The sequence below is a fragment of the Narcine bancroftii genome, chromosome 3 (genome assembly GCF_036971445.1).
Source record: "Narcine bancroftii isolate sNarBan1 chromosome 3, sNarBan1.hap1, whole genome shotgun sequence".
Taxonomy (NCBI): Eukaryota; Metazoa; Chordata; class Chondrichthyes; order Torpediniformes; family Narcinidae; genus Narcine; species Narcine bancroftii.
Window position 1 is genome coordinate 106642919 of NC_091471.1, and position 18175 is coordinate 106661093.

General features: G+C 40.4%; 1 protein-coding gene across 1 annotated transcript in view; it reads left to right on the forward strand.

Moving 5' to 3' along the window:
- The window catches only part of gabrg1 (gamma-aminobutyric acid type A receptor subunit gamma1), a 92902-nt gene that overhangs the window by 33733 nt on the left and 40994 nt on the right, over positions 1-18175 (forward strand). The window contains exon 5 of the mRNA XM_069923093.1: positions 7109-7329. Within this exon, the coding sequence (XP_069779194.1) occupies positions 7109-7329 (221 nt within the window). The remainder of the gene's footprint in view (positions 1-7108; positions 7330-18175) is intronic.

The following is an 18175-nucleotide window of genomic DNA, read 5'->3' on the forward strand; positions in this document are numbered from 1 at the left end:
TGATTTCTTTACTTGTGCTGATGAGGATTTGCCACTCATGCACGTGAGGATTTGCCACTCAGGTATATGAAACCTTTTAAAACAAATCGCCAGCATATCATCATTCAGCAGCTCAAATGATCTCCTGATAGGAGCTAAGTGTGTTTCTGCTCGGAGTGACTCTCCTGGCATTCAACTGAGAATGAATCTCAGCCAACTGATGCCCTGTTGTGGAAACATTTGCTGCAAGTTTCAGAATACCATCTATTGGTATGCATCTCAATCTCAAAACTGAATTGTTAGTGTTTCTCGTACACTGCATAATTAATTGCAAGATATTAGATTGAATTATTCTGGTACTGTATTGTTTCAGTTTTAAAGCAATAATCCTGACACTGAATCAATCTGATAATGCTTTCACTTTTTTTAATAAGCTCTAATAAGAGAGCAATTAAATTTAATTTAAATATATTACAAACTCCAAAATAATTCCACAAATGCCTCCAGGAAAATCATCTGGAAAATGATGCATCTAATCAGCATTTCTTGGGTAAGTGAGGGTGAATAGATTCTGTTTAGTGTTGTTGAAACAAATGCAGAGAAGTATTATTGTTTGTTTACAGGCTGTAAACAAGGTCAGCATATTTTTCTCAGCCCTAATTTACCTGAAAATAGCTGTAGTGGAGAACTCTCAGAGCCAATTCAGTTTGGTGAAGATACATGCACTGTGTTTGTGCTAAGGTGTGCCAGTCTGATGAAACAAATGGTACTTTACCTCCAGATCAGGATATTTTGTGGGCATGCAAATGATTAAAGGTTTTACTATTCCCAGTCCTCTTTATCCATCTAATTGTTACAGATTGTGGATCATAATGTACTATTAAAGTTGTCACACTGTGTGGCTGCAATGTTTGAAATAGATAAGATGCATTGGAGTCACATTGAGCTGGAGAATGGAGAAAACACTTGGCTAGAACACTGAGTGATAATCTAGAGAGCTAAAGACAGGACAAGCTGGAATGATTCAGTAGATCAGGTAGCAAATGAGGAAAGAGAAACAGTCAAAGTTTTGAACCTGCAATCTTTGATCTGAACAGAATCCCAGAGATATTCCCCTGGCTTGACATGCACAGTCCAATGGTATTTTCTGTTTTTATTTCAGATATCCAGCATCTGCAAGTTTAGTTTTACTTGGTTATGATTAAATTCCTCTCATGAATTATAAGCAATGATAAAGGTTTGTGTATCAAAAAGGATGAATTCTTCACTCTAAAATACCCATAATACAGTTTATTCTTTAAACCATAATATTTATGTGTTGTTTCAGTCAAGAAAGGACGAAATTCAGGGTCATATTTCAATTTCAGAGTGGAAATATCAAGTAGTAGAGGGCATAGGTTTAAGGTGAGAGGGGGAAAGTTTAAAAGAGATTTGTGAGGCAGGTATGTTTTACACAGTATGTGCCTAGTACATGCTACCAGCGGAGGTGATAGGACCAGATATATGATAGCAATGTTTAAGAAGCATTGAGATAAAATACATGAATAGGCAGGGAATAGAGGGACACAGACCATATGCATTCAGATGGGATTAGTTTGATTTGGATCATCACTAGTATGGATATAGTGGGCCTCAGGGCCTGTTGCTGTGTTGTGCTGTTCCATTCTCTGTTCCCATTGAACAATATAAAAGGGTGACATGGTTACTGTAGCAGTTACTGCAACGTTATTACAGTGCTAGTGACAAGGTTTTAAATCCACTGCTTTCTGTAAGGAGTTTGTATGTTCTCACCATGACCTGCATGGATTTTTTCTCTAGGTGATCCGGTTTCATCCCACCCTCCAAATCATATGGGGTTTGTAGGTTAATTGGGTAATTGGGCAGCTTTGGATTCATGGGCCAGAAGGGCCTTCAACTGTGCTGCATTTTTAAAAATAAAATAAAAAATATAGTTCCTAAATGTTTATCTCAAAAAAGGCCTGAAATAGCAAGCTTAACAGAGTTTCAGATTTGAGGTATTTGAAATGAACTAGAGTGAACAGAATAAATGCAGTAGATGCAGAAACTAATTGTAAATTGGTTACAGATTTAGAAGGGTAAGAGGGCACATGGTAAACAATGAAATGTGTAAGATATGTGATCAGATTGAAGAGAGCTAGTGGAAATATCAGCACTCCATTAACAGTTGGTGCTGCCATCTTTTCATACACTCTTCTTGTCGCAGAGATTTTCCAAGTACCTTAGAGGTCCACCTTATGGTCAACACTTCATTCATTATAGAAGTAGCAGGAGCCCTGTCTTGACATTAACTTGGCCATGCAAACTGGGTGGCATTGAGTTAACAAAAAGGATACCTGATGATGGAAAATCTGAGGCATCAAGGTCTTCCAAAATGACCTGCAGTATGACTGTTGGACCATCAAGATCATAGATCATTTTTTTATATTTTGAAGGACTAGTTATATTATAAATTACATACTCACAGTGCAGTTTGCTATACAATTTATTCTTGTAGGTGATGTAGGTTTGAACAATTGCAGTCATTTTGCATATTGAATGAATGACATTACGATACCCATTTAAACTGATTAAAATGATCTCTGATAGATGAGATGTTTAGATTTGACATGTTTCTCTTTTGTACTTTATGAACTTCATGAAGTACTTTATTATTCACTGTATTTTAAGCAGGAATAACACTGATGGGTAGCTGGAAAACAAGTGACCAGATGGTGAGCGTGCAGATGGCCCTCATTCTTTTCATCCAACTGAACTTAATGTGCTTTCATGAGTTTGAGAGACCAGCATTGCTGGAATTACATTGAGTTCTTCACTTCAAAAGATATATCTATTGTAACTAGCACAGATGGCAAAGATCATCATCTGATATGTGTGCCAACATGCTGCATCTGTTCTTTGAAACACTTTCCACGCTGTTCTATGTGAGCACAGACCATTGGGATGTCAAAGGTCCCTGATTGCACCCTCATTGTTATTTTTAACCATTATAATAATGAGTTGAAACATGCCTTGATCTCCTCTTGAAGGTTACATCTCAAAATATCCAGAAAAGCTTTTAGAACACTCACAAGAGAAACGTATGTAATGGTGAGCTTTAATGATCCATGAATTCTTGCTCTGAATGTTTGATTGAAAGGACATGAGTCCCAATGAGGTTAACAATTCTTCAGCACCAATTCTCCTTGTGATACACTTGTGGATACTCTGTGAACAATGTCATCCTCCTTGCTGCATCATCTCTGCCTTCTTTTGCTATTTGTCTACGACAGAGAAGTCTGTGCAATCAACTTTCTGTCTGAACGAACTCATGGACATTACAAAGCTTGTTACAGCTTTGGAAAATCATTGATTCAGTCCAAGTCCCATTTAGGAAGCAGGCAGCAATGGAAGTTACTGTCTGGGTAAAATATAATGATCCTCTACAAAGCAGCATTAATGGATTTCATGCTGAGCCATTGGGTTTCAGCTAAAAGCTGTTCCACAGCAGAGGGCCCTGAAGTGGCTAGGCTCTTACTGTCTACTTCTGCTAAATACACAACATGGATTGTGGAAACCAGATTGTATGTCCTCAACTGAAGCAATTAATCCTTATTTTATCGACATATCTATCTGATTGTAATCCCTGGACTGCTGAGCTGAAAGAGGCCTGGTGGTGCAGTTACACTAGAACTCGCTCTTAAAGTTCGTCATACTCCCAGGAGATCCATTTTCTGCACCTGCTGATGCCATTATCAAATAAACTTGGCAAGGCTTAAAAATACCAACATTCCTGTTTGACATTGGGACCTCAGGACTTGAAGGTTCATCTCTAAAACAGGCAAGGAATATCACCAGTCACAGACCTATTTATATATTAATTTAATTTTCTGTGGAAAATAATTTATTTTTCCCTTGTTTACTGTCTTAAGTATAAGGCCATAATAAAGAGCAAGATTAGCCACTTGTTTTAAATGGAGGGAAAATTTTAATTTTTGGGATAAAGATATTCGGGTTGGTTGACTTGAAAAAGGGCAAATAAAATTTAATCAGAAGAAATGAAGTAATGCATTTGAGTAATTGTGACAAGGCTCATTAATGTACAATTAAAACAGGAAATAAACCAGATAAACTGTCAATATTTCAGCCCTGAGATTCTTCTTCAGAATTGGGGAAGAATGAAAAATAAATTGCCTTAGTTAAACCAATATTAGTGTCACCTTTCTGTTCAACATCCCCAATATCAAAGCTCTGGTCACACTCAACCAATGTGGTGGTCACGTTCCTTACATGCTGATGCTGGACCCCAGAAACAAGCACCAAAATGGTGTAAGGACATTGTTGAATCTCCAGAAGAAAAAATGGCGTCTTTTCACTGATTTAAGGGAATCCTTGGCCTGACACCTCACAGTCTGGTAGAGAAACATGCGGAAAAGCTTCGAGCATATTGTCTCTGACAGGAACAAGTAGTGAACAAGCAGTGATAGGAACATGCAGTAACCTAATCACCCATCTACACACCCAACCCCTGAAATTCCAGATGCCCCATCTGTGACATATCCTGAAAATCTCATAAAAGACAACAGAACCTGTGGAAATGAACTGGAATCAATACCCTATTGACACTAAGAGATTACCTGAAGAAGAAGAAAAGTGTGGATGATGTGCCAACAAGACTGAAAAGTTGTATGACTGGTTGATGTATGATACTATACACAGTATCACAGTGTCTGAGGCTTTTGTTGCAGTATCTATTAAGGTCATATTCATTGACCAGGACTATGTGCAGGATGTCAATGAACCCATTTTGTCAATGAACCTCATTCCAGGGCCATGACATCTTGTGTGTTCACTACGGCTATTTCTTCCCAAAGCCTCTTCAGTATGTGGTTAAAGGCCCTCCTGGAGGTAGATGGGGGCATTTTTCTTCTGCCATGGCTTCTCCATAAACAAATAAATTCTGGAGTCTCGTGGCCTTAAATCCAAATGTATTTCAGAATGCCCACAAGCAACTGCTGCTATTTTGGTGTATTTCCCCTTTAAAAGATCCCAGACAATTTTTAAGTAGTGAATTAGGCAGGTTGAACACGTATCTCAATCCCAAAGCCTGTATCAGTGGTCCTCAAATGAGATCTGTTTTTTTTCTCAAACCTTTTTTAACATTAAAATAGCCTTGAAATAGGTTCTTGATTCAAAATGTTTTCCTTCCATTTCTCTCCATTGGTGTTGCCTGACCTACAGCAGCTTCTCAGTGTTTTCCCTTTTCAAAATTGTTTTGATCGAGCTATTGGTAATTTTTGTTTAAGTATTTGATCTCACAACCCACCACCTCCCCCAACTTCCCCCTAACCTCAGCAAGTGCTTGTCCTATGTTCAGCACCCTTGGAGAAGCCCAGCAGAAGCCCAGCAGCACTGACGATGTCTGGGCACGTCATCACCATTCCACTGTAATGACATTTTATTCAGCATGATCATGTAATATCTTAAGGAAAAAAAGATCTCCCTGAATGAAATGGACAAGTCCACTCGGACAATTTTTTTTTTAAAGAGCCATCGCTTTTGCACACAAGTTTGGCAAACCTTTGGCTGTCATGAAAACATAATGTAATCTTACCAGAAAATGGCATAAAATTGATAAAAAAATTAGTTGATTGAAAATAAATTGAAACTAAATTATTAGAAATATTCCACCCCTGCTTCATGTGTGTATTTATTGACAAAAGGTGGATTTACTGTTATTGATCTATTGAATCTGAAGAGATTTTGTCCTTCAAGAGATTTGTACATTGCATTTGAATTAGCTTGTCTCTCTAATTGGTGACCTGGGGAAATTCAATGTAAGTAGATTAAAAACTAGTGCAATAATCAGAACCAACAAATAATCTATATCCATTTAATGAGGTACATGTCTTTGTAAATACTGAATTCTGAATAACTCCAAAGTTCCTGGAGACGAGTCAGAAATTACTGCAGGGGACATTATTACAGCTTAGCTGTAGAGAGGCCAAACTCTGAAAACTGATGGGTGTCTCTGTGCCATTGTTTTCTTTCTGGCAGAACACTCTGCTCCAGTTATCCACGTATTCCTTCACTTGCTTGAATGTCTAAACATTTATAGATCAGATATTTTCGACCCACTGCCCATTGAGAACTAAATGCATGTTCTGAAAATAGTAGAAGTACACCAATCTGCGTAAAAAGAAAATTAATTATTCTCATATAACATAATATTTTGACTTCCGTTGTCTCATGTGCTTGTGGCAGGGTCAAGTTAAGCAATATGTTAAGGAGCAGGGAGAGAGATAGAACAGGTTGAAGGGATTGCCTGAGGTATTTGGATGTTGCCACCATAAGTGAAGTCACAGAGAATTAATTAACAGGACACATGTTGAGAATCCCTGCTTCACTTGCTCCAAATCTCACAAAAGTTCTAAAATCATAAGTACCCATTTACAAATCCACTGTGACACTTGGTGAATTCAACTTATACAGCCGCACCATCTTTACCACGCAGATGCACAAATTAACAAACGCTTTACTTGAAGATTCACGCTCATTTGAACTTTGGTCATGTTTAATTGTTCACATTTTTTTTAAATAAACCATCAAGATTGATCTTTGCACCCTCAATTTACAGATGCAAAACTAGAAGTTTACTTTGTAAAAATCCTGGTTAGACTCATGACTAACACCTTCAATTTACAGATGCAAAACTAGAAGTTTACTTTGTAAAACTCCTGGTTAGACTAATGCCTAACATGCTGCTTGAAATGTTTTCTAAAATGTAATTTTCAGAATATTGGGGTTGCACATTGGCCAATATTCTTGTTTCTTGCTATCTGTTTGGAGTAAGCAGTGTAGGGTTGGTGTAATGGAGGTTGGATGGTCGGAGTGAACTCAATGGGTCAACTCAATGGAACTGTTCACATGCTGCATGACGGTATGACACTTATTGTGATAGGCTGCTGTCGCTGTACTACTCTACTCATCTAGCATATTGCTCAGCATATAAAATGTTTCAGTGATGCAAAGTATTTATTAATTATTCAGAGCAAATGCAGATTAAAGTGTGATAATAAAGGATAGTCCATGAACTGACATTAATAATGTATATTTTGACATATTTTTCCAGGAATATACAATTGACATATTTTTTGCCCAGTCCTGGTATGATAGCCGATTGAAATTTAATGGTACAATGAAAGTTCTCATGCTAAACAGCAACATGGTTGGCAAAATCTGGATTCCAGATACCTTTTTCCGAAACTCAAGGAAATCAGATGCTCATTGGATAACAACGCCCAATCGATTATTGCGAATTGAGAATGATGGCAAAATATTGTACACACTAAGGTAAAGTATATGAATGAAACTCTTAATTCCAGGGTTACCAAAACTTCTATTTCCATTTCTTGATAAAAATATGGTATTCACAGCTGACAACATTTTGAAAAATGCATTAGGCCATTTTGGTTGTAAACTTATGCCAACTGGAAGCTGTGTTGAATGTGTTAAAATTAATTTGACTTGGTTACCAAGCATCCTGTTAAATATTGTACATGTACTTAAATGTTTCTTCACCTCCATCTTCTGCAGGGATCATTTCCTTCTGTGAATTCCTCATCCACTCCTCCCTACCCTGTGACCACAGGAAGTGGCATATTTGTGCCCACACTCTTCCTCCTTCTCCACCATTCAGGGCCCCAAACAGTTTTCCAAAGTGAAACAACACTACATGTGAATATGCAGGGTTCCATTGCATCCAGTGCTCCAGTTGTGGACTCCTCTACCTCAGAAAGACTGGATTCAGACTGTGAGAACATTTTATTGAGCTCCTTTGCTCTGTCCATTGCAATAACAGAGTCTCCCCAGTGGACAATCATTTTGATTCCATGCCCCATTACCATGGCAACATGTCTGTTTAATGGTCTCATGCATTTCCAGGCCAAAACCTCTCTCTCTCTCTCTCTCTCTCTCTCTCTCTCTCTCTCTCTCTCTCTCTCTCTCTCTCTCTCCTTATGCTCCATTTCATTTCCTCCAGCTTGCCACCCTCTTGCCTCTCCATTCAGAGAACAACCCAGACCCCTATCAGATTTTTTCTCATCTGCTTGCCCACCCATTTCCAAATATGACCTCTTGCCTGTGGGCCTGTGCTCCTGCTCCCTCCTCCCCCTCACCATTTTTTTCAGGTGCCATCTTGTTTTTTGCTTATACCTTGAAAAAAGGGTCAGGCTCAATCCATTGGTGATATAGCTTTGCTTCCTAAGGACACTGTTGAGCTTTTAACAGCATATTTGTGTATTAACATTTTAATGATTTATTTTATTCAATGGCATTCAATTGGGAATTCATGTAAGGGAAATCATTCCAATTTTATTCCTGAAGTGTATCCAGAATAGCAAACAAAAGCATATAAATCCTTCAGATCTAGAGCCTGATAAAAGATTGACAGTGGACTTTTAAAGAACAATTCTACTGTTGTATATTTTTAACAAATGAATTGTGATTTTTGTATATGATGAAATATTGGGTTTGTTTTAAATTTTGCATGTCTGCATTCAGTATGCATGTAAAACATCAAGGGAATTGACTTCTAACAGGAAGTGTTCATCATTTCCTGGCATGCAGCAATTAGTTTATATGTTGTGAGAAAAAAATGGATGATTTTCATTTTAAAGAATATATGCTTGCTTATTTAGTTCGTGAGCAACAGCTGCTTTCAAAGGCCTGTATCGAATATTGTCTCAGAAGATTCATAATCTCTTTAAATAGAAACTGGCAATTAGTATATGACAGCACTGAAGATCCATTTTTTGCATACATTAAGAGTTTTAATTAAATGCCTGATCATCAGTTTTTTTTTAGAATGATGCAGTAAGCAAATTGGATGCTAAGGGACTATTTGCAAAACTTACAAGTTTGGCTGCCCTTCAGGAGCATCTCCTTATAAAGAACACTTTGGGCCAGAATCTGTTTGGATATGTATTGGTATTTTCTTTTTTTCTTCTTTGGCTTGGCTTCGCGGACGAAGATTTATGGAGGGGGTAAAAAGTCCACGTCAGCTGCAGGCTCGTTTGTGGCTGACAAGTCCGATGCGGGACAGGCAGACACGATTGCAGCGGTTGCAAGGGAAAATTGGTTGGTTGGGGTTGGGTGTTGGGTTTTTCCTCCTTTGCCTTTTGTCAGTGAGGTGGGCTCTGCGGTCTTCTTCAAAGGAGGTTGCTGCCCGCCAAACTGTGAGGCGCCAAGATGCACGGTTTGAGGCGTTATCAGCCCACTGGCGGTGGTCAATGTGGCAGGCACCAAGAGATTTCTTTAGGCAGTCCTTGTACCTTTTCTTTGGTGCACCTCTGTCACGGTGGCCAGTGGAGAGCTCGCCATATAATACGATCTTGGGAAGGCGATGGTCCTCCATTCTGGAGACGTGACCCATCCAGCGCAGCTGGATCTTCATAAGCGTGGACTCGATGCTGTCGACCTCTGCCATCTCGAGTACTTCGACGTTAGGGGTGTAAGCGCTCCAATGGATGTTGAGGATGGAGCGGAGACAACGCTGGTGGAAGCGTTCTAGGAGCCGTAGGTGGTGCCGGTAGAGGACCCATGATTCGGAGCCGAACAGGAGTGTGGGTATGACAACGGCTCTGTATACGCTTATCTTTGTGAGGTTTTTCAGTTGGTTGTTTTTCCAGACTCTTTTGTGTAGTCTTCCAAAGGCGCTATTTGCCTTGGCGAGTCTGTTGTCTATCTCATTGTCGATCCTTGCATCTGATGAAATGGTGCAGCCGAGATAGGTAAACTGGTTGACCATTTTGAGTTTTGTGTGCCCGATGGAGATGTGGGGGGGCTGGTAGTCATGGTGGGGAGCTGGCTGATGGAGGACCTCAGTTTTCTTCAGGCTGACTTCCAGGCCAAACATTTTGGCAGTTTCCGCAAAGCAGGACGTCAAGCGCTGAAGAGCTGGCTCTGAATGGGCAACTAAAGCGGCATCATCTGCAAAGAGTAGTTCACGGACAAGTTTCTCTTGTGTCTTGGTGTGAGCTTGCAGGCGCCTCAGATTGAAGAGACTGCCATCCGTGCGGTACCGGATGTAAACAGCGTCTTCATTGTTGGGGTCTTTCATGGCTTGGTTCAGCATCATGCTGAAGAAGATTGAAAAGAGGGTTGGTGCGAGAACACAGCCTTGCTTCACGCCATTGTTAATGGAGAAGGGTTCATATTGGTTTGAAAATTACCAGAAGGAGGTGGCCACACTCAAGAATAGACACCAAGATTATTATCAATATAGAACTGTGCATAGAACCATAATAATATCAATTTGTGCTGTATGTTAATACTAAGGACCATCAGTCAAACTAAAGTAGCAAGGATGAAGAAAAAAGAAAACACTTAGAATGATAGAACACTACAGCACTGAAAAGAAAGCCATTTGGCACTTCTTCCTCTTTGGCTTGGCTTCGCGGACGAAGATTTATGGAGGGGGTAAAAAGTCCACGTCAGCTGCAGGCTCGTTTGTGGCTGACCAGTCCGATGCGGGACAGGCAGACACGATTGCAGCGGTTGCAAGGGAAAATTGGTTGGTTGGGGTTGGGTGTTGGGTTTTTCCTCCTTTGCCTTTTGTCAGTGAGGTGGGCTCTGCGGTCTTCTTCAAAGGAGGCTGCTGCCCGCCAAACTGTGAGGCGCCAAGATGCACGGTTTGAGGCGTTATCAGCCCACTGGCGGTGGTCAATGTGGCAGGCACCAAGAGATTTCTTTAGGCAGTCCTTGTACCTTTTCTTTGGTGCACCTCTGTCACGGTGGCCAGTGGAGAGCTCGCCATATAATACGATCTTGGGAAGGCGATGGTCCTCCATTCTGGAGACGTGACCCATCCAGCGCAGCTGGATCTTCAGCAGCGTGGACTCGATGCTGTCGACCTCTGCCATCTCGAGTACCTCGACGTTAGGGGTGTGAGCGCTCCAATGGATGTTGAGGATGGAGCGGAGACAACGCTGGTGGAAGCGTTCTAGGAGCCGTAGGTGGTGCCGGTAGAGGACCCATGATTCGGAGCCGAACAGGAGTGTGGGTATGACAACGGCTCTGTATACGCTTATCTTTGTGAGGTTTTTCAGTTGGTTGTTTTTCCAGACTCTTTTGTGTAGTCTTCCAAAGGCGCTATTTGCCTTGGCGAGTCTGTTGTCTATCTCATTGTCGATCCTTGCATCTGATGAAATGGGTTTGGCACTTCTAGTCTGCACCAAAACATCATTCAACTCGTCCCACTGATCTGCACCCGTTCCATAACCCTCCAGATGTCTGTCCATCTTGCAAAGCTCCACATAAATGACCACTCTGATATACTAGGGGATCAATTTTGTCCCTTACTATCCTTTTACTCTTTACGGACTTGTAGAAACCCTTTGGGTTTACCTTCATATTATCTGCCAAAGCAGCCTCATGTCTTCTTTTTGCCTTCCTGATTTTCTATACTCTTCTAGTGCCTCATTTGCTTCTTGTTGCCTATACCTCTCTCTTCTTCTTAACCAGATCACCAATATCCTTTGAAAACTAAGGTTCCCTATGCCTATTAGCTTTGCCTTTAATCCTGACAGGTACATGCAACTCTGCACTCTCAAAATTTTACCTTTGAAGACCTTCCACTTACTGAACACATCCCTGCAAGAAAACAGCATCCCAATCCACTCTTCCTAGATCTTTTCTCATTTCTACAAAATTGGCCTTTCTCCAATTTAGAATCCAATTCGAGAACCAGACCTATCCTTATCCATAATTAACTTGAAACTAATGACATTATGGTCACTGGAACCAAAATGCTTGCTACACATACTTCTGTCACCTGACTTGTCTTGTTCCCTAATAGGAGATCAAGTATTGCATCCTCTCTTGTTGGTTCCTCTATATATTAATTTAGAAAACTTTCCTGACTATATTTGACAAACTCTAAGCCATTCAGCCCTCTTACAGTATGGGAGTCCCTGTCAATATATGGAAAATTAAAATCTCCCACTGTCACAGCTTTCTGTTTCTTACATTGATCTGCTACCTCTCTACAGATTCCCTCTGACTATTGGGTGGTCTATAATACAACCCTATATGTGTGGTTACACCTTTTCCATTCCTTAGCGCCACCCAAATGTCCTCTGTAGATGAGCCTTCTGGTCTGTCCTGTCTGTCTAGCAATGCCACTCCTCCCCCTTTATCCCGCCCCCTCTATCATGTCTGAAACAACAGAACCCAGAACATTGAACTGCAGTCCCGCCTCTCCTGGAGCCAATTCTCACTAATACAAGAGTGTCATAATTCCGCAAGCCAATCCATACTTTAAGCTCATCTGCCTTTCCGACAATACTCCTTGCCTTGAAATAGATACACCTGGGAATATTTCTGTCACACACAAACCTTTGATTTCAGTCTATACATGCAGTCCCCGTGTGATCTTTATCCTCCTCCACCTTACTATCTGCTTTAACACACTAGTTTTCATCCCCCTGCCAATCTAGTTTAACCCCCCCCAGAGCAGCACTAGCAAACCTACTTGCAAGGATGTCAGTCCCCATCCAGTTCAGGTGCAAACTGTCCCATCAGAACACATCCCATCTTCCCTGGAACAGAACCTAATTGTCCAGAAACATGAAGCCCTCCCTCCTGCACCATCACTTTAGCCGCATATTTAGCTGCATTAACTTCCTATTTCTAGCCTCACTAGCATGTGGCATGGGTAGCACCCATGATATTTCAACTCTGGAGGTCCTGTCCTTCAACTTAATTCCATAAACTCTCTTTTCAGGATCTTCTCACCCTTCCTAACCACATCTTTGGACCAAGCCATCTGGCTGCTTACCCTCCCTCCTGAGAATATCAAAAACTCAATCCGAGACATCTCAGACCCTAGCACCAAGGAGGAAACAGATCATCCAGGATTCTTGATCTCTTCCATAGAACCTCTTATCTGTTCCCCTGACTATCAAATCCCTATCACTACTGCATTCCTCTTTCCCCTCTTTCTTTTCTAAGGGTTCAGTCTCAGAGCCAGAAACCTGACCACCACAACTTGTCCCTGGTAGGTCATCCCCATCAACATTTTCCAAAATGGTATCCTTATTGTTGATGCTAATGGCCACAGGGGTACTTTGCTCTCTCTGTCAATTCTCCTTCCCTCTCCTGACAGTCACCCAGCTACCTGCCTCCTAACCTTTAGGAGGGTGACTGCCTTACTGAAACTCCTCTCTATCACTAACTCTGCTTCCCGAATGATCTGCAGTTCATCCAGCTCCAGCTCTAGTTCCCTAACTCAGTTTGTCAAGAGCTGCAACTGGATGCACCTTTTACAGGTGTAGTCATCAGGGACAATTATGCTGTCCCAGATTTCCTACATCCCGCAAACAGAGCAATCCACTGCTCTAGCTGACTCCATAACCTTTAAAGGATTTATATTACCTCACCTGGGCTTAGCTCACTGGAAGCAAGCACTTCCTCAGCCTCTGCTCACCGATGCCTCCATCATCAAGGTCAAAAATGTCACAAAGATGCTTGTTGCCAGCTAATACCTCAGCCCTAGGATGCCAGTGTTAGTGTTTCTCTCAGCAACATCTGAGACCCAGCTTGCTTCATTTATTTTATTGCTAACATTCATTTCATTTTAAGGTCAGAAATAAAGCCATTGGCTCTTTCTTTCAATTGTTCTTTTTCATAGATTGATCATCTTCAACTAATCTCTGCTTCAAAATTCTTTGACGTGGTCCTCTGTGGTGCACTGCAGACCAGATTCATTTCTGTTCTGTCCTTGTAAAAATTAGAGCTTTTTAACTTCATTGTTCACAATGGCAAGCGAGAAATATGTTTATTTATGCACTTATCTTTCTACTGTTCATTGAAAATGGTACAAAAGTCATTGGCCTACAGCAGGAACCAGAATTACATAGTCAATTTGCCCATCAACATTGGTAAATACCAAGAGTTTACAGGGATGGAGAGGAATAAGCAAGGAAGCTGACTGACAAAGGAATGAGAGAAAATATAAGAACGCATGTAAGTGAGTTGGATTCTGAATACACTGCCAGGTTGATTGGTGAATGTGGCTTCAAACTTGAATGGGATAAATATGCAGTTTAGATTTAGTATATTGTCATGTGCACTGACACAGAGTCTTTTTAGTTTAGTTTAGGATGTTATCCAGGCATTTCAGTAAGTCACCATGAAACAGCATCATTTTGGATTTAAAAATATACAGACAACATGGAAAAAACAAAGTAAAAAGATCAATCATATCAATGGTCAAAATGGACTTCTAGTATTTTAACACAACAGGCACAATAGATTCATTCACTGTAGCTTCCTGCCATTCTTTAACTTCTTGGGTCCCCTTCCAAGCATATGGGGAAAGAACAGGGAAGAGAGACAGATTGAGGTGAGGCTGACTCCCCTCCAAAGATCCAGTGGCCAAAGTGACCTCTTCCACCTGTAGATTTTTCTTTGTAGTCATGAAAAGTTGATGTGTAAGGTTAGGGAAATGAACAGGGAACAGCAAGCCTGGATCTAGACTGCCTTCTTTACTTTCTTGGGTCTGAAATCTTCAGACACAAAAAAAAACTTCTGCTGTACAAGAATCACTAGTCAAAGCTATTAACTGCATCTTTATAATGATATAAGGAATGGGGGATAATTTATTTGGAATGTAGTTTGCAAAAGAGTACCTCTGCTATTGCTCACTCCATTAACCAATGTATGAATGCAGAATCTTTTAAAGAAAGTTAACAAAAGCAAAACATGGAGAGGCCCAGAGCCCTTACAAATGTAAATGCTGTGTGTATGCAAACCTTTTTAAGAAATGGGTACTCCTTTGATACATCATTGCTCCAACCACTGTTGTAACATGGAAATTGATTGCTTTTAATTAAAGATGTTTTGTTTTGTCTGCATCTCTGTTATTTGCACAGTAAGCGACACCAAAGAGCCTAAAATCACCATTTTAAGATTAAATTTGCTGGTGGCTCCTTACAGATGTGGAAGGGCAATATCAAGTGCAAAGAAGGTGAGGAACATAGTTTTCTGAGTAGAGCAGTGGTGGTGGCAGGCAGTGAACTTGGTAAATATGTCAGAGAGCTAGAGAAATAGAAGAGGACATGACCATTTTCTCTATGCATGGAATACGTGGAAATGTTCCAGAGAGGAAGAAGAGAGAACAATATCAACTGTGTCCCAGGAAAGCTCCAGAGTAGAGAGGAATGTGCAACACTCCTGCAGAAGAAGACAATACTGCTGTTGGTGGTGGATCTGGATGCATGAAACCTTGATGAGTTCACAAGAGGCATGAACGTCAGAAAGTGCCAGTTATGAGAATCAGAGTGAAAAGCCTGTGAATACATCTCAGGTTGTCAAAATCTGAGATATTTGTGAGTTTCAAGTTTGACATATTCAACCAGTGAACAGGGGAAAACAGTTGGTGAATATACATTCAGGGTGACGATGCCTCCAGACGGTTTTAGGAAAGGTGCTATGAGTGTTTTTAGTATACGAACTGTCAATTGAGAGAATTGGGAGAAACAATTTTATCCACTATCATGTTCAATATTTATTCAGTAAGGTGGCATTGTGCTAAACGATCATGCATGACCTCATTGAAGAGTGGAGGAAGTACATGGCAAATTCCATTTTTATTCCCGTAACTCGTGGTGTGCCTCAGGGATCAGGGATCATTGTTATTTGTCATCTACATCATTGATCTGGATGATAATGTGATAAATTCATCAGCAGATTTACAGATTACACTAAGTTTGGAGGTGTTGTGGACTGAGAAGAAAACTTTCAAAGCTTGCAGAAGCATCTGAACAGTTGGAAAAATGGCAGATGGAATTTAATGTAGACAAGTGAGAGGTGTTGCATTTTGGAAGGTTAAGCCAATAAAGGACATACATGATAAATGGCAGGGCACTGAGGAGTGCAGTAGAACAGGGGGATCTGGGAATACGGATACATAATTCCCTGAAAGTGGTGTTACAGGAAGATAGGGTTGTAAAGAGAACATTTGGCATATTGATCTTCACAAATCAAAGTATTGCGTATATGGCCAAGTTGGATAAGACATTGGTGGGGCCAAATTTGGGGTACTGTTTATAGTTTTGGTCACCTAACTACAGGAAAGATATCAATAAGATAGAAAGAGTGCAGAGAAGATTTACTATGATGTTGCCTGGACTTCAGGAACTGAGTTACAGGAAAAGGTTAAAAAGGTTAGGACTTTATTCCCTAGAGTGTAGAAGAATGAGGGGAGATTTAATAAAGGTATTTAAAATTATGAAGGGGATAGACAGAATAAATGTATTTAGGCTTTTTCCACAGAGCGTAGGTGAGATACAAACCAAAGGACTTGGGTTAAGAGTGAAAGGGGAAAAGTTTTGGGGAGACGTAAGGTGGAACTTCTTCACACAGAGAGTGGTGGGAGTGTGCAATGAATGCGGGCTCAATTTTAACATTTAAGAACAATTTAGACAGGTACATGAATGGGAGAGGTATGGAGGGCTATGGATTGGTTGCAGGTCTGTGGGACCAGGCCAAAAAAAATGGTTCGGCACAGACTAGAAAGGCCGAAGGGGCCTGTTTCAGTGCTCTAGTGCTCTATGGTTCTTTGTTCTCATGTTTCATGGAGCAAGCAGAAAAAAACAACATAAAAATTTTGCTTAAGAAATATGAGGCAGAGTCGGATTCGAAGATGCAAACAGGGAACTTCTTTAGCCAGAGGGTCACGGATCTGTGGAACTCACTGCCGCATACATCAGTGTAAGCCAGATCACTGGGAGTATTTAAACAAGAAATAGACAAGTATCTCATTAGTGATGGCATCAAGGGTTATGGGGAAAAGGCTGGAAATTGGAATGAGTGTAGATTTACGGAACAGACTCGATGGGCTTTGTGGCCTGATTCTGCTCCTTTGTCTTGTGAACTTGTGTGATGCCAAGAGAATAGTAATGCTAGTGTGTTCTTCTGCTTCTTCCCTGCTGAATCATGTTCTGCTGGAAGCTAGGACTCATGAGTGTCAAGGATGTGGATTGTGTGAATATGAAAGGGGAGGTCTTGTTATAGATTTTATAGGAGTCCTCTGGCCTCAGAATGCCTAGTCAAGGAGGCCCAGAGTTTGAAATATCACAGAGCAAGGTGTATTGGAGAGGAAGGCCAAACGTTGAAGAAAGTAACTGCCAGCAAAGACAGCAGTCTTCATGATAACAATACAAAGAGGGAAGAGCATGGATCAGTCCTACTAGCTAACTGTATATACAGGGAAACTGGAAAAAAAAGAGGGTTGATCAGGAATTTTGAATAATATATGTTGTACATCAGAGAAAAGTGATCAGACTAGTACATTGTAAGTCTCCCAATTGATTAACAGAGAGACTGAGAATGCATATTGATGCTGCTTCAAGGCAGTTTATTTTTCTTGGAGGTATATCCAAAATATCTGGACCATTTTCTTTTGAAGCAGAGCAAAATAGATCTGCATCAGTTATGGGGGATACAATGGGAACAGACACATTCAATAACCCCTAATAGTTAAAAAAGGGGTATGTACCAGTGACTATTGGAAGAGATTAAATTAAGTAACCTGATGCATTGTATGTTTGAGGGGATTATAATATAGTAATACCCCTGGTGTCCAGAAATCAAGCAATCAATAGCCTCAAGCAACCGGCAAAGAAATCAAGGAAAATAAATTTAAAATAAAATAAATAAGAATAAAATAATAGGTTAAAAATAGGCAATTTTAAAATTTTAAAAGTAAATGTTCTCTGAAATAGCACATAAACCATTGGTGAAGATGGGAGCAAATATTCAGCCAGTGGAGAGCCTTGATTGTGCTTTGCTCATAGCAGCTCTTTGAATAAAGTTGTGTTTGAATAAAATGTTTGAAGAGCTGGTTGATGCCGCTCACTCTTGGGGTGACTCTCCTAGTGTCTCCTTATCCCTGCTCAGGTAAAAGTCTTAAGTCAAAGACTTTATCTGTACACTTAGGGGAGGGGGATTAATTATCTATAATATTGTTTGTCTTTGGGGCAGCTCCATGGAGGGGAAGGAACCTGCAGATACATGTTTACAAAGAATGTGACAGAAAATAAAGTAACATGGTTTTAAGGTTTATATTCATGCAAGTGAATATAATTCAGTCTAGGTACAGTATAGTATTTTTGTCTTTTAAACTGTTTAATTTTAT